General features: G+C 40.9%; 1 protein-coding gene across 10 annotated transcripts in view; it reads right to left on the bottom strand.

Annotated features, from left to right (window-relative positions):
• LOC105476345 (tubulin-specific chaperone cofactor E-like protein) overlaps positions 1–23,306 on the bottom strand; it is a 167,740-nt gene that overhangs the window by 85,258 nt on the left and 59,176 nt on the right. For 5 of the 10 annotated variants that reach the window (XM_011732169.3, XM_011732166.3, XM_071075727.1 and 2 more), the window contains one exon: positions 15,777–21,059. In XM_011732169.3, the coding sequence (XP_011730471.1) occupies positions 20,741–21,059 (319 nt within the window). In that variant the 3' untranslated portion in view covers positions 15,777–20,740. Of the gene's footprint in view, positions 1–1,455; positions 1,590–4,696; positions 6,141–11,486; positions 11,632–13,026; positions 13,212–15,776; positions 21,060–23,306 lie in introns of those variants that run through there. The other 5 variants (XM_011732175.2, XM_011732177.2, XM_071075726.1 and 2 more) reach the window with 5 other exon arrangements.

The following is a 23,306-nucleotide window of genomic DNA, read 5'->3' as shown; positions in this document are numbered from 1 at the left end:
TCCAGTAATAGGGAACATCCTAGAGGCTTGAAGAAAACTGCACTACTCAAAGTGTTGGAAACGCAAGGAACAATGTATCCTCAAATAAGTCTGCCTCAGGTTAAGGACCCTCCTGTTGCAAGGGCAAGAAAAAATTCTTCAGACCCCATATCACACAGTGCAATAGAGAAGTAAAACTAGCTTAACTGGGCTTCCAGTACGGAAGTCCTCACTCTATTATTGCCAAAATCAGGTCAACACATCCCAAAACTTAAAACCAGCTATTGCAGACTAGGGAGGCCCTGTCGTGAGTAGAGAATAAAAGGCGTTTCAGGATGTCAGAGTGAAGTGTTTGCTAGGGAACAATAGGTGTAATTAAAACACACAGACTGGCAGAGGAAGCTGGTGATGACTCACATGTGTCTTGATTATATCCTATGGTTGAGATCAGTGGTTCTCAAACTTTTGTGGGCATCAGAACCACTTGGAGGACTCATGAAAACACAGATTACTGGCTCCTCCTCCCAGAGTTTCTGACTCAGTAGGTGTGGGGTGGGGCCCAAGAAATGACATTGCTCATGAGTGCCTGTGTAACCCTGCCTCTGCAGGTTCAGGGACTACCAGTTAGGTAATGGAACAGGGAACTCTTTTCTAGCGGGAATCATCCCGGAGTCATAAATCAAAAGTTGGGAAGAGAGAGGTCCCAGAGGTAGAGATGGCCAGAGGTGGACATGCTTAGGGTTGCATTCTTCCTCCAGGGATGTGGTATAATCCCTCACCCAGTTCTTTAAGGCCAACAATAAAGGCAGGCTCAGTTGCTCTGAGTCTTCCTCTTCATGTGCAACCGTTTCACTAGCAGCAAACCCAATGATCCAAAAAAACAAAAACAAGAACCTGAGAACACAGGTGCCTAGAAGAGCTCTGATCACAAATGGGACCATTTCTTAGTGCGGGTTGAGCGATGGGATCCTCTGGCCTATCTACAGACGATTATTGAGGGTGGCCAATTCTGCAAACAACTTTGATATAATAGTTGATTACCCCTCTACTGTGTTCAGACTTTGCTTCGAATTGGTAGGAAGCCCAAGAACAACAGATGCCTAAACTTTTCACACCCCCAGAAGGGAAAGAAAAATGATATTGCTCCTACTGTGGTTCACTGTATCTTTTTATCTCATTGAGTAGCAGAAATAATGTTCATGGCATTGGGGCTTCTGCTTCACTTCTATGTTTAATCACCCACAAAAGCAATTTATTACCCTGTATACTCCTCCACCATGAACATTAGCCATTAAATATACCTTTGACTTTCTTAATCATAAAACCTATCAGCTCATGAAATCTCAGAACTTGTCGTTTTGGCTGCCAATAAATCCTCCTTCCCAGAGCTCTGGAAGAGGATACTTAAAATGCTTTTCTTAATGACAAACAAAAGGGAGAGCCAGAGAGCAACAGCTGGGCTGCTTCTCCACTTACATAGACAGTGCGGTAAGGAACGCCAAAGAAGAAAACTGGGATGGCCAACTTAATCTCAGATGAGCTTCCATCGTCTACTTTAGGGGTTTTGGTGTCATTCTGCCAAAATGGATACATGAGCTCCCTGGGCTGAGCTGTCAAGAGAGATGATGGTTAGATAGATGGCAGCTCCCTCTTCCGTTTGGAAAGCTACATCCCTCCTACTTACTGAAGCCAGTTTCTTTCAGTAAGGCTTGCAAGCTGAACACAAGTCACACTGCCCGCTCATTCATCCTAAACCTAGGCCATACACAGTGCAGTATCTTCTGCCTCTGGGAAAGGGGAGAACGGGAATGATAATGTTTCTCCATAGGAGAAAGCGCTTTGTGCACGTTCTTGCACTTTCATGCATCTTGGTGATATCTACGGTTACAACTGGCTGGAAATTTGTGAAACTTCCCTGGAACCTGGAGCTTTCTGGGTACTGAGAGGCAGCCTCTAGGTCTGGCATGGCCACAGTTTTGAAGCTCCCTTTCTAGCTCAAGAATTCCACTATCGTGTCTTTTCCTGAAAGGAGTTCCCTCCCTCTTGCCGCACAATTGGAGAAAATCCCAGATCCCAGAAGGAAATAAACAACAGTGGGGACTGGGACAAAAGTGGGAGAAGAGGATTTGTAGTAATTGGCCCATGAATGACCTTGATTGAGGGCTGGCCCTGCAAGAGGCTCTTTGTCCAACTCCTTTTTACAAAAGACAGACACGAGATCCTCCACGGTCAGGGGGTTGGGTCCTTGAGAACTCTTTGGAGAGGAATTGCAGGGCTCTGACTGGTCCTCCTGGTCACGGGAGAGCCATCACACAAACACACACTGCACCCCGCCGTGACAGGGTTACCCCCGTCCTGGCAGCCCCAGCTTGCTGCTCCCAGGTTTCCGGTCCATACTGCTGCAAGGTGTGGCTCAGTTTTGTGGGAGAAATGAGACAAGTTCCCTAGGGTCTGCATCACTGAGGATCAAGTCCAATAGTATCTGTGAAATAATCTACATTTTGGGTGTTACTTTTCTCTGCCTCTGTCCTTTCTTCCCTGAATGAATATAAGACAATAGGACATTATCATTTTCTCCCTTTTTCCCTTTTTTTAAATTTCTCATTCTCAGGGGCAGCGGCAAGCCCATTCTGAGCATCAGCCACACTTCTTGAGGTACCTGCTTGCTGCCATGAGATGCCGACGCCCCCATTCTCATGTCGGGCCTTCTCCTCGGGAAAGTCCCTGCTCTGTGCTGATGGAAGCAATAGGCTGGGGAGCAACCGGCCAAGGACTGTCTTTGCTCCTTTGGGAGGCTTTTAGTGAACAGACAACAGCTCATGTAAAAGAGAGTGCAAAGGGGCCAGAAAGCAGGCCTGTTGCTCCAGGCCAAGAGCCAGCTCTCCAGTTCTGAAGCAGGGAGCAAGAGGAGTTCTGCCTCAACGGAGGGCTAATTTCTTTCCAGGGGCTGACATCCGAGGAAAGCAGGGAAACGAATCTGGTCATTAGTGTATATGCATCGTCCAAGCCCCAGAAGTTGCTGAGAAGCTGCCCGAATTTGAGCCTGTAGGAGGCACTGTGTCAGATCATAGGAGCTCTGGGCCCATGAGCTGTATTTAATTTACAACCAGCAGGTGAAAAGGGGTCTTCTAACATTTCTATTTACATAATAGTAACAAATTAAAAATTCCTAGAAGGTACAAATTAAAAAAAAATCTTTATAATCGCTACTACAGTATTATACACAGGTACTTATTTCTCAAGTTAACAGTAACAAATTGTGTCCTGGCATGGATTTATCCTTCATGGGGAACTTTTTAGGAGTCATGCCCAAGTATGAATGAGGGCTTAAATTCACACTGAATTATCATCATTTTTTGGAAAGATTAATTGGTATTTTGGGCTGCATTAATTGGCCAGTCTGCCTAGGGAATGGAAAATCCATAATACCCCTTGGAGGAGACAGAAAACCATGGCCAGGGAGAATGATCCTAACCTCCTCTTCTGCTGCAAAGGTGAGGCAGTTTGCAAGATTCTTCTCTTTGCGGGTGATCCTAATTAGTTCACAATTTTGAATAGGAAAGAATGGACAGTTAAATATTTTTAATTTTAAGAAGGATACAAACAATAAGAATATCTAATATGGTAAATAATACTTGTCAAATGAAAAGGAGGGTGCTAAACACAAGGGCATAGGTTTAAACTACAGTAATTAACACCTCAGAAGCCATTATTATTAAAATATATATATATATGTAACTGTTAGCAGCATGGCCTATCAATAACATCAGAGTTGCTAAAAGAAAGAATATCCCTATCCATGCTTGCCCTAAGCTGAGAATTTCACAATAAACATAGCTATGTTTCCAGGATTTTTTTTCCCACCAAATAAAATGTACTTTCTTGGAGCTGGGGTAGAAGGTTGAAATCACGGGCCCTCTTTCATTCTTGTGGGGTCTCACACTGTGGTTTAACTGTTTAAATTCACCAACTCTGGAAAAACATTAGCGCTGCACAGGGGCTGGACATGCGCACCTCAGACTTGTACTCACGTGCCACCTGAACTAGACAAACTCTCAAAGTAAAGAAAGGTGCCTGAGAATTTTAGCCATAAAATGTTAAAATCTATTTAGACTACCCCATCTTTGTCTAAAATCCAAAACAACAGTAGAAAAAAATATATGTGGCCTTTCACTTACGCAGGGCAATGCTACACAGAGAAAGAGAAGGAATCACTGAGGGGAATAATTATCTTATTTAACTTGAAGTTTTAGATTTGGGGGCCACGTAAAAGGTCACTGATATACAAGCCACTGACATCAATACCATTGTAATTTCCTAGTTTTAGGCCAAAATAAGTAGATTATTTAAAGTCTCCACCGCAAATTAAATGCCTTAATGGGAATCAGTGATCAGACATGAGGTGCACATACACCTATCTTATCTACTTTTAATGGAAGTATTTTGCATTATTTTAAAGATCTACTCCATTAGCACAGGGCAAGCTGGTATATACAAATAGTATTTGAAGTTAAATCAGAAGAAAGTGGGAATATAAGTAAACCTCATTTAAAGTTAATGAATTTTACCCTTGATAATAGAATTTAATTACATTTTTCTCGTGTATCTGTCGACACACATGCACCTGCCCTTACAATTATGGTTCCTAATAAACGTGTCTCTTTATCAATTCAAGAGCATGCTAACTGAGAGCTTTATGGAATTCTGTAGTACTCACCTTGGTGCCGTACAAGTGCGAAGATGAAAGAGACCCAAATTCTAAGGAATGATGAATAATTCATCCTGGAATTTTAAAAAGAAAAAGAAAAAAAAAATCCCCAGCTTGCCAGAGTAAACAGAACACCAGGTGTGTTTGGTGGCGAATCCCAAGACCATCAAAACCATCACAGAACAAATTCACGTAACAACATCAACAGTGCTGAGTCGGGCTGAAATCCCCTGAATGCTGGCAGGTCCTCCTAAGTTCAAAACTTCACGAACAAATTATAGCTGCCCAGAAGAAGCCAGTCTGGTAGTGTAATGATATCGTTCGAATTGTCAAGTAATTATTTAGAATTAGTGAGAGCAGTATGAGTAAAGGAAAGGTATCTCCTGTGCATCGAATAAAGCACTGAAAACTAGGACCCAACGCTAAAGGTGCATGCGGGTCCCGGGTTGTGTCTCTGCACCAGAAACCACACCCCAGTGAGACCTGGCTTTCCTAATTTTCACAACAGCTTTCCACCAAGATCAAACAAAAGTTGGTTAAAACACAATATGTTCTACAGCTAGGAGAATTTAGAGTTTGCCATCACCTTCTCCATAGAAGGGAGCCGATCCATCATTCTGAAGTATTGACCAGATTCAGGGCCAGTCTACTCTGTTCACTGACTTCACATAGTGAAATGAATGATAGAAACATTAGTAATAAAAAAAAGAACCCGTCCAGAATTGGAATCACAATAAAAAATAGAATCCAGTGCACAAACAACCAATTAATTCCAGCAAGTTAATTAAAGAAGGAACGCAGCAAAGATGAACTTGTTTTCGTGTTAGTTTACAATCAGTTGCACGGTGGCTTTACCCTCCATTAGGAGTGCGTTTTGTCTGTGTCACTCTGCAAAGCTACAATGAGAACACGGATGCAAGCTCAAGTTAGATATCACCAAAGTGCGTGGCTAGACCATGAAGTCTCCTCCTGAGAGTATTCTTAAAAAGAAAAACCTTCCTCTTATTTGAAGTTATCACAATTCTTCAGCCAAACTTTCACGGGAAAGGCAATGAATTTATCCTGTGAGAGTTTTATTGCAAATCTTTAGTTGTCAAGTATGTATGTTGTAATTTCAAGCACATATTAAATATTAGACAGTTTTGCTGGAAACGGTACAAAGGCTTTAGCAGAGATCACACACAACTTTAACGGAGACAGATGCCATGCAAGTTTAAGACTACAGCCCTTAGGGAACTGGTTCAGAGAGAAGTAAGGAGGATTCATTTAGATATTTGTATTTACGAAAAATGTCACTAACCTGTTCTGTAGAGGCTGGAGAAACTGAGTCAGAAATATTAAGCCAAATCTTGGTAAGCCAGGAAAAATTAGGTAAAACAAGAATTCATGTCAGTTCTCCTCAACTTGTTGCCAATAATTTCTGATTCCTGAAATGATGTCTGAATCCTGTACTCTTAAAACCAAAAATTAAGTTAGTCCTGCACTAGAGACAGGTAAGTGTTGAGCTGCAATCAAGTTTTTTTCTATTGATTAAGGAAAAGTAAATCTAAAGATCAGTTTCAGGATTGCGTAGAGAGGTTCTTTTCCTGAAAAACTAGACCTTTTTTTCCCCCTTAAAAAAAAAAAAAAAAAAAAAAAGGTAGATTCAGATGGAAATGTCAGGTACTTGGAGCTGAAACCTTGGGCCTTTCTGATCAGAATCACTTTGCACTGAAAAACACAAAAGAAAACCCCCTTCTACCTTTGTACCCAAAAGAAGGCAACTGTATAATGTTACAGAATTAGCATCCACCGGCATGGGATTAAAACTCCGAACAAAGCTGCTGCCTCCAACATTTAAATGAAGTTGGTTTTCCATTAAAGTCTTTTTTTGTTTCTCTGGTTTTGGACAGTCGCCACAGATAGGCTCTACTCTATTTTTTCACAGGTATGTATGAAGTATTTAAAGAAACTTTTCCAAACTTTTTAAGTTTTATGCCCTCTCTTTTCTCTCTGATGCATCGCTCTGCAGGAGATAGGACAGGGCAGTTTCCAGGCAAAATCTAACAAGGGACCTAGTGCTAGACATGATCTTCCACAAGGGAAATCTCAAACTGTGGCCTGGAAACCTCCCCTGACACCCAGGGAGGGTCACTGGAGGCAGAGGGGGGAGATAAACCCCTCCTGATAAAAGTTTGCAGTAAGTAAATAGTTTAAAAGGCATGTGAATAAGGGGGAAACATGCTCGGTTAGATGCTTCCAAGCATCCAGTAGATGTGGAATAAGCAAAACTGGCTAAGGCATAAGCTGAATCTATTATTCGAAATGTTTAAATGGAATTTATCAAGAAAGAAGTAACTTGACTGTAGCAGGAAAAAAACTCTTCTGTAAATCAATGGGAATTTAAAAATTATTCCAAATTTTCTCTGACCAGACATTTAAATGCCAACTGTACAAAGGAAATATAATTCTAGGTTTAAGCATGTTGTCACAAGAGTGTTTGGTGAACTAAATTTTTTAGTTTAAATTACTCCATGTTTTTCCAAAAACCTGTGAAAATTCAGCAGGTTTCCCACATTGTTTATTCTCTCACTGGCGTTATGAATCCTCCACACATATTTACTTACAGATGTTAAATGACTGCTTCTCTCCAAATGACTCACATTTATTTATTTTTCTTTGGATTCTAGGAGTGCTTAGAATGGCACATATTTATATAACAGAAAAGCTAGTTTCTTGGGTGCCTATTTAAAATAAAATTAAGTTCAAATCAAAGACACATTAGAGAAGGATTCTCTTTGTCCAGCCTTAGGTTGTAGTCCAGTAGTCAACCTACATGTCTTGAAGCAAAATCGTTGGCTCCGTTTTTCGTGTTAGTTTACAATCAGTTGCACGGTGGCTTCACCTTCCATTAGGAGCGCTTTTTGTCTGTGTCACTCTGCAAAGTTGCGATGAGAACACGGATGCAAGCTCAAGTTAGACATCACCAAAGTGCGTGGCTAGACCATGAAGTCTCCTCCTGACAGTATTCTTAAAAAGAAAAACCTTCCTCTTATCATTTGAAGTTATCACAATTCTTCAGCCAAACTTTCACGGGAAAGGCAATGATCTTCCTGGTGGCATATTAATTGCTTTCTTCCTTTTTCATGCTCTCTAGGATATTTATATCTCAGCCCTTTTGACCCACGCTGGATGCTCCATCCTTCTCGAGGCAGGACTGCTGCTGGTATAAATGCCATCGGGGCATAACCAGATACACAAGATGGTGGCATACATGAATTAGAATGCCTTTGAGAATCCGGCTGCAAGGGAACACCAGGTGCGTGGCGAGACGCCAGGTTGGCTTATCACTTTGGGAAGCTGGTCAGTGAGTGTGTGTTCTGGTGTACACCCAGTGGTCACAGATTGACAAATGACAAAAATCTCTTTTCCTGCTGTGTCAGCAGGAGGACTTATTTTGTTGAAAGTGTGAGGTGAGCAAAGATTTTGACAAGATTTAGATGTGGGATAGGGTGGGGGTGCATCGGAGCTAGTCAACCAAGATATTTGTGCTTTATTAAAAAAATGGCGAAGTTGATGCTATTTTATAGGCAAGAGGAAAGACGGCTCAAACAAAATAAAAAAATACAGTCCTCTAAAATCAAGTAGAATGGGTTTTACGTGTGGGATGCTTTTGTTTTTGTGTTGTTTTCTTAACTTTCATATACCTTTTTCTGTGGAACAGATGGTCAGATGTGAGCTACTTTGAAATGATGCAGTTATTGGCTATGGCAGACATGGAGATGCGCCACTCAGACCCCCCACTAAACTCCGTACAACAGAGATGGGAGAAGCACAGTTGGCCAACAGCCTCTAGCCCTCAGCGCTTTCAGGCTCAGCCCCAGTGCTGAAACCCAGGACACACTCTTCATGGGACAGCCCTCCGCCAATAACTGGGCAAGGTCAGGCTACACAGTCTAGCACTTTCCAACCAAAGCAGGACTCCCCAGATGGGCAGTTTTTGCTCTGGAGAGCCCTGTTGAATGACAAAGACTTGGTCAGGTGCTCAAGGGAAGCAGTTCTATTATACCAATGTCAAGGTCTACCTGGGAAAAACATACATATGTGTGTGTGTATATAGGTATATATAATTTATTACACATTATATGCATACATATATATTATACATGTGATTTATCATATACACATGTACACACACATGTACATATAGGTATTTTATATGCTTATTTTATATACCTAGCCTCATTTGGAGGCTATCTGGGTAGATGCCTCCAAAGATTTATTTCTGAAAATTTCTGATCCTTTAGACACACCCTACTGCACACCATCAGGAACTAAAATTTCCCCCAGCACAGGAAGACAGTAGAGAGGACTTCCCCCGACAAGGCAACAGTTGCTCTCTTCAAAAGCTGCTCCCACCTTCTCTCCTGAATGCCAGGCCTGTAATCTGGGCTAAGCTGCTGCATAACCCAGCCAGAGACATGCTGGGCCTGACAGGAGACAAAAGGGACTGTGCCCACGAAGGTGCTGCAGGTGCAAAGCGCCAGCACGCACTGGTAGGGATGAGGGGAGGGCATACCCAGGGGCACTCTCTAGAGCTACAGACTTCAACGTGGTGTCAAGAGCACCAGCGGATGGTGCAAACTCACTCCTAGAGAAGCTTCTAGAAGCCTGGAAAAAGTGATGGCTCACACTGAGCAAGGTTCAAATGCCTGAATTACCATGGCAGATGGCCGAAGAAGGGACCAAAAGGCTCACAGATGTTTGCATGGTGGAATAGATATATTATGTGACTCTGCTAGGCCCACTGGACAATCACGTTCCATGGAAGGACAGAGGACAGATGCACCAGCCACCAAAGCCAGCAGGAATATACTGGAGAGGGAGGCACCAGTATCACTAAGCAGCTCAGTAGTGGCTCTCTAATGCCAGCCAAGGCTAATGCCAGGAAAGGTGATCATGGAACTTGGCTCTGATAGCAACGGAGATGATGGGTCCCTGCAGAAATACAGGCCAGGTGACATAACGCTACTGTGTGAAGCCAGGGATGCTGGGAGGGCAGTCATAATTTTTGTAATGACCAAGAAGATCAGAGGGGCAGCCAAGGGACCTGATCCTTAAAGTCAAGGACATGCTTAATAAAGCACAGTATCCAAGGGGCAAAGCAGATGGGCAGCCAGCAAAAGCATGGTTTCCTCTGTATAATAATATAAAAGAGCAAGAGCCAGGCGCGGTGGCTCACACCTGTAATCCCAGCACTTTGGGAGGTCGAGGCAGGCAGATCACCTGAGGTCAGGAGTTCAAGACCAGCCTGGCCAACATGGTGAAACCCTATCTCTACTAAAAACACAAAAATTAGTGGTGGTGTGCCTGTAATCCCAGCTACTCAGGAGGCTGAGGTAGGAGAACTGCTTGAACCCGGGAGGTGGAGGTTGCAGTGAACCGAGATCTCACCACTGCACTCTAGCCTGGGCGACAGAGCAAGACTCTATCTCAAAAAAAGAGAGAGAGAGAGAGAGAGAGAGAGAGAGAGAGAGAGACAGAAAGAAAGAAAGAAAGAAAGAAAGAAAGAAAGAAAGAAAGAAAGAAAGAAAGAAAGAAAGAAAGAAAGAAAGAAAGAAAGAAAGAAAGAAGGAAAGAAAGAAAGAAAGAGAGAGAGAGAGAGAGAGAGAGAGAGAAAGAGAGAGAGAGAGAAAGAGAGAAAGAGAGAAAGAGAGAAAGAGAGAAAGAAAGAAAGAAAGAAAGAAAGAAAGAAAGAAAGAAAGAAAGAAAGAAAGAAAGAAAGAAAGAAAGAAAAAAGCAGGAATGGTTGAGAAAGGTGGAGAGCAGTGGTCCCAGTAAAAAAACCATGGGCCCTGCTTGGTTTCTGGATCTGAGTCAGTTTTCAAATCTGGAATCTAGACTGAAAAGGTAACAGGTACCCAAAGGGCAGGACCCTCCAACACCATGGCAAATGTGGTAATTTTCCCAATCTGTCCCCAAAAAGACCTTTGGCCATTTACACAAGTGACCATAGACTGGGAGAAGGAGAATGCTTAGACATTTTGAGGACTGTTATAGAAGGAGTTTGAGTTAATAATGATAAAGACTCCATTAAAGTGGGAACACATAGGGCTCAGAGAATAAAAGGAATCCTAGAAAAGTTTACAGTGGGTTTACAGGGGCTGCAGACCCGCTGGATGTTATTTTCCCAGTCCAAAGATATTACAATAAAATTAAGCTTAAATCAAAGATTCACCTAGAGAAGGATTCTCTTTGTCCAGCCTGTATTAAGGTTTTAGTCCAGTAGTGAACCTAAATGTCTCGAAGCAAAATCGTCAGCTCTATTTTAATAAACTGCTAGCAGCATACTAATTGTTTTCTTTTTCCATGCACTCTAGGATACTTATATCTCAACCCTTTTGGCCCACGTTGGATGCTCCATTCTTCTCGAGGCAGGACTGCTGCTGGTATAAATGCCATCTGGGCATAACCAGATACACAAGATGGTGGCATACATGAATTAGAATGCCTTTGAGAATCTGGCTGTGAGGGAACATCAGGTGCGTGGGGAGAGACCAAGCTGACTTATCATTCATTGGATTAGGAAGCTGGTCGGTGAGTGAGTACCATTGGGATTGATGTATTAATACTTGGCACATTGCATCTTTAGCTTATAGAGTAACAACTATCATAGTAAGGAAGGCAAGTGGAAATCTCTGACACTCCCTGTCCCTACTCCGACTAAAGTAGTCACATAAAAGAATATTGCACCCTGGGCTGTGGGGAGAATGGTAAACATTAGTATCACTCTTAAAGAAAAGTGGTGGTGAACTCTTACCATATCTTTATCGAACTGGCCAGGATGGATCCTAGAGAATGGCTATGGACTACTCCAACTTCAACCAAGTGGTAGTACCAATCGCAGCTGCTGTGCTTCAGATACGTGATATGTGGCCATTCATTTGACAAATGCATTTTTTTCCCTGTTTGAATCAGGAATGAGGGTCAAAAATAGTTCACATCTTATGGAACAGACAACAATATATATCTATATTTCTAGCTTTGCCCCAGGGCTATAAGTCTCCCACCTTCTTTCATATTGTAATGAAAGAGTTCTGAGTCATCTGGGTACTACAGAACATCACCTTGATTCACTGTATTGACAACATCAACAAACCGGGCACCATGGGCAAGAGATGGCCAGCAGGCTGGACGCCTTAGTAACACACAGGGGCTCCAGAAGGTGGAAGATAAATCCTACAAAGATTCAGGGATGCTATTTCAGTAAAGTTGTAAGGAATCCAGTGGCCAGGAACATGCTGGGACAACTCCTCCAAAGGAAAAGGCAAATTGCTGCATCTTGTAGCCTGTCTACAAAGAAATTCTTTCTTCTTTGTCAGCTTCTTTGGGTTCTGGAGGCTACATGTTCCAAACCCAGAGAAATTGCTTCAGGTGATATGAAATTAAGCCAGTTTTGTGTTGGTCTGAGAACATAAAAGAATTCCATTGCAGCTCCAGGCTACGATGCAAGCAGCTCTGATGCTTGGGCCATGTGTTCAGTAGGTCCTTTGATATTGGAGGTGTGTTTGGTGGAAAAAGATGAAATGTGGACTTTATTGCAAACCCCAGGGGAAGAACTACCACATAGGCCCCTGGAGTTCCGGAGCAACGTCATGCCATCTGCAGCAAAGAATTACACACCTTCTGAAAATCAGCTCTCTCATGGGACTAGGCCATGTGATGGAATATTTGTCTAAGAGACAGTGGTCATGTATCCAGAACTTCCCACGAAGACCTACGCCTTGTTGGACCCACCAAGTCATGAAGTCAAGTGGACCCAGTAGCAATCTAGCATAAGATGGAAATGACATATCTGGGACCAGTCATGAGTAAGATGCCTGAGTAGGTAGTCCAGACTCCATGTCACCTGACATAGTTGTGTCAGTACCTGCTCCCCAACCAGATCACACATATGGCTATATGTGGGAAGGTGAATACGACAAGATGGAGGAGGAGGAAGAAGCCTAAGCCTGGTGCATGGATGGACTCAATTGGTGTGTGTGCGCGCAAGCCTAAAGCAGACGCTGGTTGGCTTCATGACAGCCTCATTCGAGTGGCCTTGAAAGACAATGATAAGAGAACATCCTCTCAACGTGTGGTGCTTTGGGTGATATATCTTGTCATGCATTTTGTGTCAAAGGAGAAAGAGTTCTGAGGTTAGAATATGTACAAACTCATAGGCAGTGGTGAATGACATAGCTGGCTGGACAAAGGCCTGGAAAGAAAAAGATGGGAAAATCAGTGACAAAGGGGCCTGGATAGACAGATGAGGGTGGACATGAAGTGTGAAGATCTTTGTGTCATATATTATCACCTACCAGAAAACATCCACTACAAAACAGGAACTAAACAACCAAGTAGACAAAATAACTCGGCCAGTTGATGTAAAGCAGTCTTCATCAGTGTTGGTCCAATGGGCGCATATATAAAGTGGCTACAGCAGCAGGATTGGAGGTTATGCATGGGTCAAACAGCACGAACTTCCATTTAGCAGGCTGGTCTAGATACCACGGTATCTGAAATGTTCAATCTGTTCAACCTGCGAATAACAGAGACCAAGGCTGAAATCCCAATATGTTACTGTTGGGGAGACCATTTGGCCATCTAGTGGCAAAATAACCACATTGGACCCCTTTCATCCTAGAAGGGTCAGCACTTCCTTTCCACAGGGATGGAGCCATATTCTGGACATGGGTATGCCTCTCTTGCCCAGGGGCCTCAGCCAGCACCACTAATGGGAGGCTTGCAGAATGCCTTATCCATAAGCATAGAATTCCATGCAAAATAGCATCTGACTAGGGAACCTGCTTTATGGAAAAGGAAGTGTGGCAGTGAGCCCATGGCCATGGGATTCACTGGTTGGAGTAGTGACAGTATGAGCGGAAGATGCCAGCTGAGAAGATGCCAGGTGAGAATTGAAGTAAATTGCTTAAGGAGTAGGTGAAGCACCACCCTGAAGACAATATTATGCAAGGATGAGGTGCTATTCTCCAGGATACTGTGTACACAGCGAGTTGGAGACCTTTGTAGGGTGCGGTGTCCCCAGTAATAAGACTACATGGATCCAGGAACCAAGGTGTGAAGGCAGGAGTGGCCCTACTTGCCATTACTCCCAGTGATTACTGGGGGACTTTGTGCTCCCCAACCCCTCATCTCTGGCCTATGCAGTTGGAAGTCCTGGTTCCTCAAGAGGGTACATTCTCACCAGGGGATGTGAGTCCTGCTGAATGATAAGCTATGGGCTGTAATGGTGCCTGGACACACTGGGATCCTTGTATGCAAAGACTAGCAGGCAAGAACATGAACCATCATCTTGTTAGGAGTAGTTGACTCTGATCAGCAGGAGGAGGCAGGGCTATTGTTATACATTGGGTTCAAGGGATAACATATGGCACTCAGGTGACCAATTTTGGTGCCTCTTGGTACTCCCTTACCCAATTAGACTGTGATGGACAAGTGTAGCAACCCTAGTCTGATCAGCATACGATTACGAAGGACTCAGACTATAAGGAACGAAGGTTTGATTAAGGTTTGAGTGAAACCACCAGGTAAGCCACTGAGACCAGAGAGACAAAAGCCAAGGGGTTATAAGGATAGTGGAAGAGGGAGAGAGTGGGTACCAGTTGTCACTCTGAAATCAACTGCAGTGACAGGAGTGTTAAGCCATTTTCCTAGCCTCCCTCTTCTAAGTTTCCTCTCAGATAAAGAGGCCCACCAGAGCCCTAGAGGAGCTGCCATTGATCATGGATGGAAAATTGGATCTACACATTGCATGGAGTGGACCGTGGCAGACACTAAGATGCAAAACTCAGACCCACCCTCAGAAAAGGGATGATTTCCAGCTACAAGGTGTACGGTTAGCTGACAGCTTCCAACTGTTGGCTCCTTTAGCATCTATATCAGTTCAAGCTGAGGTTATGTTCTTGAAGCATTCCCATATCAACGATTGAGAAAAGTATTGGTAAAGGGCCCTGGCCATTTCTGGCCAAGGTAGGACTCATCTAATGGAAAATCTGTGCTCCAGAGCATCCTATTGGGCTGATTGATTCAGGTCTGTAGCATGGTCTGATGGTCCATCTCGCTCAACCCTACTTCTTCCCCGTTCTTTCACAGGTGTTACTCCCCAGCAAACTTCCTGCACTCCCAACTCCACCTCAGCATCTGCTTCCTGGACAACAGAATCTGTGACATTGATGTCTCTGATAAATTTACAAGCCCTGTACAACTGTTTTGCTTCACTGTATGAACTACCATGGAGTCCAAATAGTTCTGTAATGCAGTTGTTTCTACCACTTATCCACTGAGTGAATAATGTCTAACCTCCTAGATCTAGCTCATTCAGGTGATTACATCTAAGGCTATATTTACATTCTCCCTGAAAATGGTAATGTTGTCCATAACAGGATCCTCAAAATACATGAGGTAATGGAAAAATGAAATTCAAATTTAAAGCAAACAAAATTTTAACACAACCAAGACAGTTCCTATTGTCCTAGTTGTATTCCCTAACAATGGAATAAAGCTTACATCTGCCCTCAAATGTATCAAATATTTTGGAAAACATTTTTCTCTTTAGTCTGTATTATTTGACGTCTGCTTCCCAGAGTCTTGTTTTTATTTATTTAACACCTTAATTGTATTACTTAAGTGACTAAGAAGCATTCAGGAATGCAAAGTCAGAATGATCTGATGAACTGAAATTGCATTGTCTTTTTTTTTTTTTAACAGATCTAGATCCTGCAGACCATAATAGAAAAGCTGTCTCCTCTATTTTAAAAGTAATATTTATATTCTTTAGAAGGCTCTCTCTTGAATTTTAAGGAGGAACAGTAGCGTGACTGCCTCATCCTTTCCAATAACAAAACCTTTGATAAAGGCTCCTGGAACATTAAATTATTGTTTTTCCTCAATAAATGCCTATTTTAAGTTCACCTGGAACATCATGCCTCCTTGATAAAAGTCTGAGTTGGAACTGAGTGATCTCTCTCACCTTTGGCTATCTGCTGAAACCAGTTTTAGGGCTCTAGAATGTCCCGAGGTTAAAAAACAAATCATCAGTCTTCTTGGGTCACATTACTTGTTCATTTATTATTGTGAGTAACACCCATCCTATGTCCAATATGGCATTTCAGAGGAGAAGGGGGGACAACAGATACATCCCAACCACAATTTCTCAATTCTGGAAATGGTTTGAGGGCAAATTCCAGTCTGGATCTAGAGCTATCAGCCACATCAGTGATTCTGTTACAGAGCCAATCAATTTAGTAAATGGATATTGAGGACATCTCATTTTAATTTTTCAGTGAAAAGGAAGACTAACAATAAAGGTGTGTGCTGGGGAACTTTAGCAGTAAGCACTACAGTACAGCTGTCAGTGCATGGGTTCTGCAACCAAACTGCTTGCGTTTGCATCCTGGTCTTGCCATTTACCAGCCATGTAACTTTTGGTATTACTTAACCTATCTGTGCATCAATTTCCTCACTAGTAAGAAAATGGAGATAAGAGTGTCAACCTCGTAGGGTTGTTGTAAAGACCAAATAGGAACTTCTTTTCCAGAGAAGAACTGAAAGAGAAATGTGACTTCAAAAGCCAACCTTTTTGTTTTAAATGCATTCTAATAACTAGAGAAAGTCACAGTATTTTCCAGTCCAATAGTTATTGGATGTCTTGATACATGTCTACTTTGCAGGTACTCAGAGAAGCTCATACTAAATAGTAATTAAATAAAACGTAGCACAGAGGCTTAAATTACAGTTCTTTGAAATTTGAATAGCAGGCAGAAATAATCTTAAACAGGTCATGATACTTATGTATTTCTGAGGCATTGAAAGACAAGTGAATGAACTCTGTCTCTTAAATACAGAAATAAAGTACAGTCCTTAGACTTTAATCCTTGGTGAAGGTTAATTCATAACGGCTTACCAAGAAATTATTGATAAGCAAGCAGGGTTCAAATGTACAAAATTCTAATACATATAAAAAACTATTTTTCTAAGGAAAAAAGTAGCCCCTGAATAAGAACTGGCAAATTTTAATTTCAACAAATGAGATTTTTCAATCTTACTCATAAAAGGTGATGCCAAATATCTTAAGACAGGGTTTATCCTCAAAGGATAAAAAAGCAGTATAAAGAGCATGTCAGAAGTATAAGATTTTGCTAACAGAAAAGCAATAACACGTCTCTTATGAATCTTTGTTTTCTAGTTTTCAACTCTGGCAAAATTCCAATTAAATTTGTCAAAATGGTCAGACTTTTACTAGTTTGGGCCAATCCTCCAGAGAACTCAACCACAGAACCAATGAATATTTTTAGCTATATAAAAATAAACATATACCTTGACCCCACACTCCAGAAAAAAAATCAGAACACAAAGAGAAAATGGACTTGAATTTTAATTTTTTAAAGATTATCTATATATATATATATAAATAAAAAATGCAAAGAATAGACCTTCATGTTTAAATTATATTCTAAAATTATATATTTCCATTAACTGCAGGAGACAACTGGCAAGTAAAGAGCCTGAGAGAGTCCAGTCCCTCTCCACCACTACAATGGACATATATTTCAAGGAAGCACCTATGAAAAACAGTAGAGTGTTCACAACACATCTGGTAACACAGATAGCTTCTGGGTGTTCTTGAAAGCAGTTTGTTTGCATTTTCAATTTGACATGAAATGAAGGGAAAAATCAAATTCATAAATAGAAATGACATTACTTAGAACAATCTAGTATTCTGTATTCATGTTTTACATGCCCTAGAGCCTAGTATTTTCATGCAGCAAGCTACACTCACATGTGCGTTAGTAACAGCTATCAGCTGCACGCCTCAAATGGTGATCAGCTCGTAGTGCAAGTGCTCTCTGCTCCTACCACTGCTGGTTGAGCAACACAGCTGGAACATCTGGTTAGAACTGAATTTTCCTTTCTTTAAAAATAAGTGAAATTTTTAAAAACACTGTAGCATTCAGCCCTGTTATACGTAGCTCAAGTTACATTTTGGCCTTAATATTAACTGAAAGGTCTTAATAACAAGGGGCTTATACTATCTGCTGCTTTCTTACGTATTTATGGCAATGGTGGCAAAAGGTTGCAAAACTTAATAATAAAAAAAGATATATGACTGGATTTTTTCCTTTAAAGCAATCTAGGATATTTCAACAATTCAAATTCAAAAATTGATTTCTACAATGGCTTCAGCAGCCATTCACCCACATGTAGAAAAGATCCCTTGGCTTTGATTTGGTTTTCTTTATTATTCTTTTCCTTTTTCATAATTGGAAATAATTCCTATTTTAGAAAAGATATGTTCTATACATTGTGCCTGCGGCAACATATCAGTAATACTGGCTATGACAGCATTTTGCCTCAAAATGTCAGTAATATGCTCTCACTGAATCTGGGCAAAGTCAGTATTAAAATACAGATAAGCTGCAGATAATCAATTAGGCATAACATGTAAACTCAAAGGTCCATGGTCTCTTCTCTCCTTCTTTTAATCCTGTTATAAAAACAATTTTGGTTACAAGTGTCTACACAGCACCAATTTTATTTCAAAAGCAGCATCTTTACTCAGCCACCCAAATGAATCTATAAGTACACATGCTCAAATAGCTTTTTGCATTAACTTCTGTCCTGTAACTCTAAAAGACCAGTAATTGTATTACATTTTTCTCTTAATCAAAAATTATTCAGCAATTATTAAAACCATCAATTACAATGCCGTAAAAATACCCATATTCGCTGAATTAAATGAGAAGCTCCCTTTACATGCAACTGTATAATAAAAGAATTATGCCCGCAGTTGATCAACACTGTGTTCTGTAATAACAGAAGAAACAGGTCTCTAATAGTAAAAAAGCATTTCATAAAACTTTGCCATATATAAAATATCTTATTAATTGTGACCATTCCACTTATGATTAAAGCATAACATAAGTGTTTGTTCTGCCTTCTGCTGTGGGACAGTCCAGGGTCATACAACTTCAAAAAATAAGAATGCATCTGTTTCCCAGGCGGACAAAAGCTTGGGGCTCAATTACACTGTTTCTCTCTCAAACTCGTCTGCACTCATGCGTACATACACAAAGCACCTACAGTTTCAATCTTCATGACACTGTTGCCATACTTTTTTCCTACCAAAAGTCTGTCAGGAAAATGTGTTTGCAAAATAATTATTCTTGTCTATACCCAGCCTGGATCTCCATTGCTCATTTTTATGATTTTGAAAGATAATGTCTGCAGCAGAAGGAGAATAGGCCTTATTCATCTTTCTCAAACCCTTTGGTTTCCACCTTTAATGTTACACTGAATGTAGATTTGACTCAGTAGGCCTGGGTCAAAGGCTTTACAGATAGCAAACCTGAAGTGCATTAAGAGAATAAACATCTGCCACATGGCACAGGAAAATTTAAAAAGTAGCGTTAATAAACACAACTCCTCATACATGAAGATTTTACAAGAGTCACCTAAAAATTTCATAAAAAAATTAAATTTGTAGGAGGGGTGGAATTATGTAACAAAGGTCAAAAGGTCAAATGCAATCAGATAATTGCATTCTTTGAAAAATACTTCACTTACACACTTGTATTTCTCAAGCTTCCCATCCATAAACATGGTGGACCGAGAAAAATACACATTAAAGAAAGGGATTACATCTGATTAACAAAGGAATAGAAGAACAAACAAAAAGATTTCCAAGTAGGTAAGGAACTAGCTTTTACAGAAAAGTGCTTTAAATGTGCTTCTGCAAAAAATATGACTTGGAGGCAATTGTGAAGTTTTGACACTTATACTTTACTCATAGATTGGGCAGTTATACTTCTATGAGGCAACTAAATTGAAATGTAAAACAAAAGAATTGTTCAATTATTACATCACAAAGCCCCAGGGAAAACCTGGGCATAAAAGCTCCCTTTGATTAATGTTTCCCACTTTTAATGCAAAGTGCAAGAGCAAGGTCTTCGAATGGATGACACAGGTGGGAAAGTCATAAGCTCTTCCCCCACATTCCTCAACTTCATTCCCCACACACACCATAGATAGTTTGTGAGCTAATTCTCAACTCTCCTGGTGCACGTATCCAGGACTCTATTGAATTATTTATAAAGTCAGGCCTCAGTTCCCAATAGTTTAAAGTAATGAAAAAGAAAGACATGAGAAAATACATTCAATAAGCAAAAACAAAAGAACTCTAGAATCTGACATATTTCATGTTATGAAAATAATGGCTGACATAACGTACAAGGGACATTAAAAGTGAGTCAGTAACATACAAAGAGATCAGACTGTTCTGCCGGTGCTTCCAGAATAACTGCAAGTTTTCCTGGAGTTTTCACTCTACATCTATTCTTCTTCGAGGTTCTAACAGAGTTATAGCTTCTTACTGCGTACCTGAGATTAGAATCAGGTTGAAAAATGCTTAAAACACTTTCAATTATTTCAAAAGGGAGAAATGAGAACAAAAACATCACCCAGGTTGAGAAATAAGAATTATGAACAGAACAAAACTGTTAGGTAAACCACACATCAAAATGAAAAAAAATGGAACTGAACCAAAAAAGCCAAGGAGGGAGGGTAGTGGAAGGAAGAACTGGGAGAGAGAAGTTCTGGCCCTTCCTGTGAAGATTCCTTGTCCCCCCGTTTAAATTCTCTAGGAGACCCTTCTAAGAGGCTACACTGTTCATGTTATCTTCACAAGTGTACCCAACAGTAACGATAATCAGGTGGCAGGCAAATCCCAGTGAACACAGTAAGAAGTCGGTGATTTCTTTGTCATCTTTCCTTACAGAGGGCACATACACTGGAAATGTGGCCAATTCCACTGGCTGAGCCAAGTAAATCTGTGGTAGAAAATACCAAAAATGGCCCCCTACCCACTCCAGGGGGGAAAAAATACAAAATCCCTCCCAAACCTAAACAGAACAAAACAAAACAAAAACAACCTCCTCCCTCCTAAAGAAAACCACATTAAAAACAAATGCCCTGCAACAAGTCCTTATGTGTACGTTTTCACAAGGCTGGTAGAGGTTATTTTGTTTTGGATTCCACGTAAATTTTATCTCCATCCCTAATGCCAAAAGAATGCAATGCCCGAGAGCTGTACTTCATTTCCTCTGGGCCAAAGGGTGCTTCATGGTCAAAATAGTAGAGAAGCATGTTGCTTGTGGGTAACTGTACCAGAGTTTTTAACTGTTTCTTTAGTTCTGCAACTGTTTGGTCCAGACGAATGCTCATTTCTTCCACCTGATCGTTAAAGTGGACTTCTACTTTTGCACTGCTCTGGGGTCTTAGGTCCACTTCTGCCAAAGGCTCCAACTTCCCATATTTTGTGATCAGTTCATGATACCTAGAAGGATTAAAAACAACAACACTGTCAGCTTAAACTACTAGCACATGTACTGTGGACTTCTTCCCAACTACAGATAAACAATATTACTAGGCTCAACATCTTTAAAAAATCTTACTCTATCATTATGATACTGTGCATTCTGTGACCTAATATGAGTGCCCGAGGGAGGCCACTGTAAAACCGGGGAATCATTTTTCCTGAAGATGGTCACATGCCTACTGTTAATCAATGATTACATAAGAATAGGCTTAGGAAAAAATGGAACCTAGAAAAGTAGACACTATAAAGATAATAGAAGTCCAATCTCTCTGTAGAACTTGCTTTCTTGGGTGTCATCACCAAGAAGTGCAGATATCCAGGCATGTATCTCTTGGGAATAGATGGAAAGACGGAGGGAGGCCAGCAGTTTCTGAGGCCTGGAGAAGCCATAACTTATAAAGAAAAACATGTAGTTGTATGTTAGCAATTAACCTAACTCTTTCAGAGATGCCTTGTTTGAATGTTCCAGTCTAATTTCAGGTGTAATACATAGAATTTATGGAAGAATCAAGAATACATTCTTGGAAAAAAGTGGTAAATAAGGGATACACGTTTCTTGATCAAGGAAGGAATACAGAGCAAAAGACACCAAGAGGAAAGTGAATTACAGAGATGAGAATAGGGCCCACAAAGGTCACGTTTCCCATAGAGAAAATTCTGTCTGCACTGCCAGCCCTGGAGGATCTAGATCCGATTTTATCAAGGACACTTACAAGTTTCCTACATATCAGAAAGGGAAAAAATGCTGAAAAAAATTAATATTAGTTTTATTAAAACCAAGATACAGTGAGGTCACTTTAATTAAGGATCAGAATACAAGTCACACAAAATTATCCCCCTACCTCCTCCACACCACTTTCAGCTTTAACTCAGTTAAAATCAATGTCATAATAAGGTTTGTGGGTACATTAAACATACAGTAAGACCACTGTGGCCAGGAGTGGTGGCTCGCACCTGGAATCCTAGCACCTTGGGAAGCCCAAGGGGAAGAATCACTTGAGCCCAGGAGTTTGACCAGCATGGACAACATAGCGAGACCCCATCTCTTAAAAGAAAAAAAAAAAGATTGCTGTGCTTAGAGATGGAAGTAATCATTTCTAATAAGTGGAATAATAGGGAACGCTAAAAATAGCCCTGGCTCTGTCTTCAGGATCTTGACTCCATTTTATAATTAGCTGTGTGACTTGGCAACTCACTGTCTTTTTGGATCTCAGTTTCCTCATTAGTAAAATTAGGAATAATTTCTTCCCTTCCTACTGTATAAGACAGTCATAAGAACCAAATAAAATATCAAACGAGTAAACACTTTGTAAATTCTATGTTCATAAACAAATAAAAATATTTACATTATATTACTGCTGCTCTGAAGCTTATTTTAAAGCACATATACCCATTAAAACATATAAGATTGCTGGACACAGTGGCTCACACCTGTAATCCCAGCACTTTGGGAGGCTGAGGCAGGTGGATCACGAGGTCAGGAGTTCGAGACCAGCGTGGTCAACATGGTGAAACCCTGTCTCTACTAAAAATGCAAAAAATTAGCCAGGCGTGGTGGTGTGCGCCTGTAGTCCCAGCTACTCAGGAGGCTGAGGCAGAAGAATCGCTTGAACCAGGAGGTGGAGGTTGCAGTGAGCTGGGATTGTGCCACTGTACTCCAGCCTGGGTGACAGAGTGAGACTCCGTCTCAGAAAAAAAAAATGCACACATATATATAGATATAGATATAGATATATGAATGACTGAAATCTACTTAGGTGGGACTTCAAGATGTCAGGATTTTAGCAAAGGCAAACAAAACAAAACAAAGCAAAACAAACAAACACAAAGCTGCCAGGACTTGAAATTTTCCAAGGCTCTAAACTGAAAAGGTAAGATGATTCAAAGTCTAGGGGTATCTTTTCCCCACCCCATATCCTAGTATATGCCTTCAAATAACTGAAACTAGGTTACGAAAATTTAACAAAATCTCAGAAAAGACAGCAGAACCCAGTGGTCAAATAAGAACTGAACCCAAGTCTAGAGATGTTTTACCTTCAGACTATAGAAAAGTAAAATTGTAATACCCTAGCTCTCATATTTTGCCTAGGAGTAACAAAAGAAACAATGTCAAAGTGTTCAAAGAGAATTTACTCATACTACATTTCAGCAAAGAGATGACATGAAGAGAAGTGACCACTTCAAGCACAAGCAAGATGATGAGAC

This window comes from Macaca nemestrina, chromosome 12 (assembly GCF_043159975.1).
Source record: "Macaca nemestrina isolate mMacNem1 chromosome 12, mMacNem.hap1, whole genome shotgun sequence".
NCBI classification, from domain to species: domain Eukaryota; kingdom Metazoa; phylum Chordata; class Mammalia; order Primates; family Cercopithecidae; genus Macaca; species Macaca nemestrina.
Note: the sequence above shows the minus strand (reverse complement) of the source record. Positions and strands in the feature narration are given on the sequence as shown.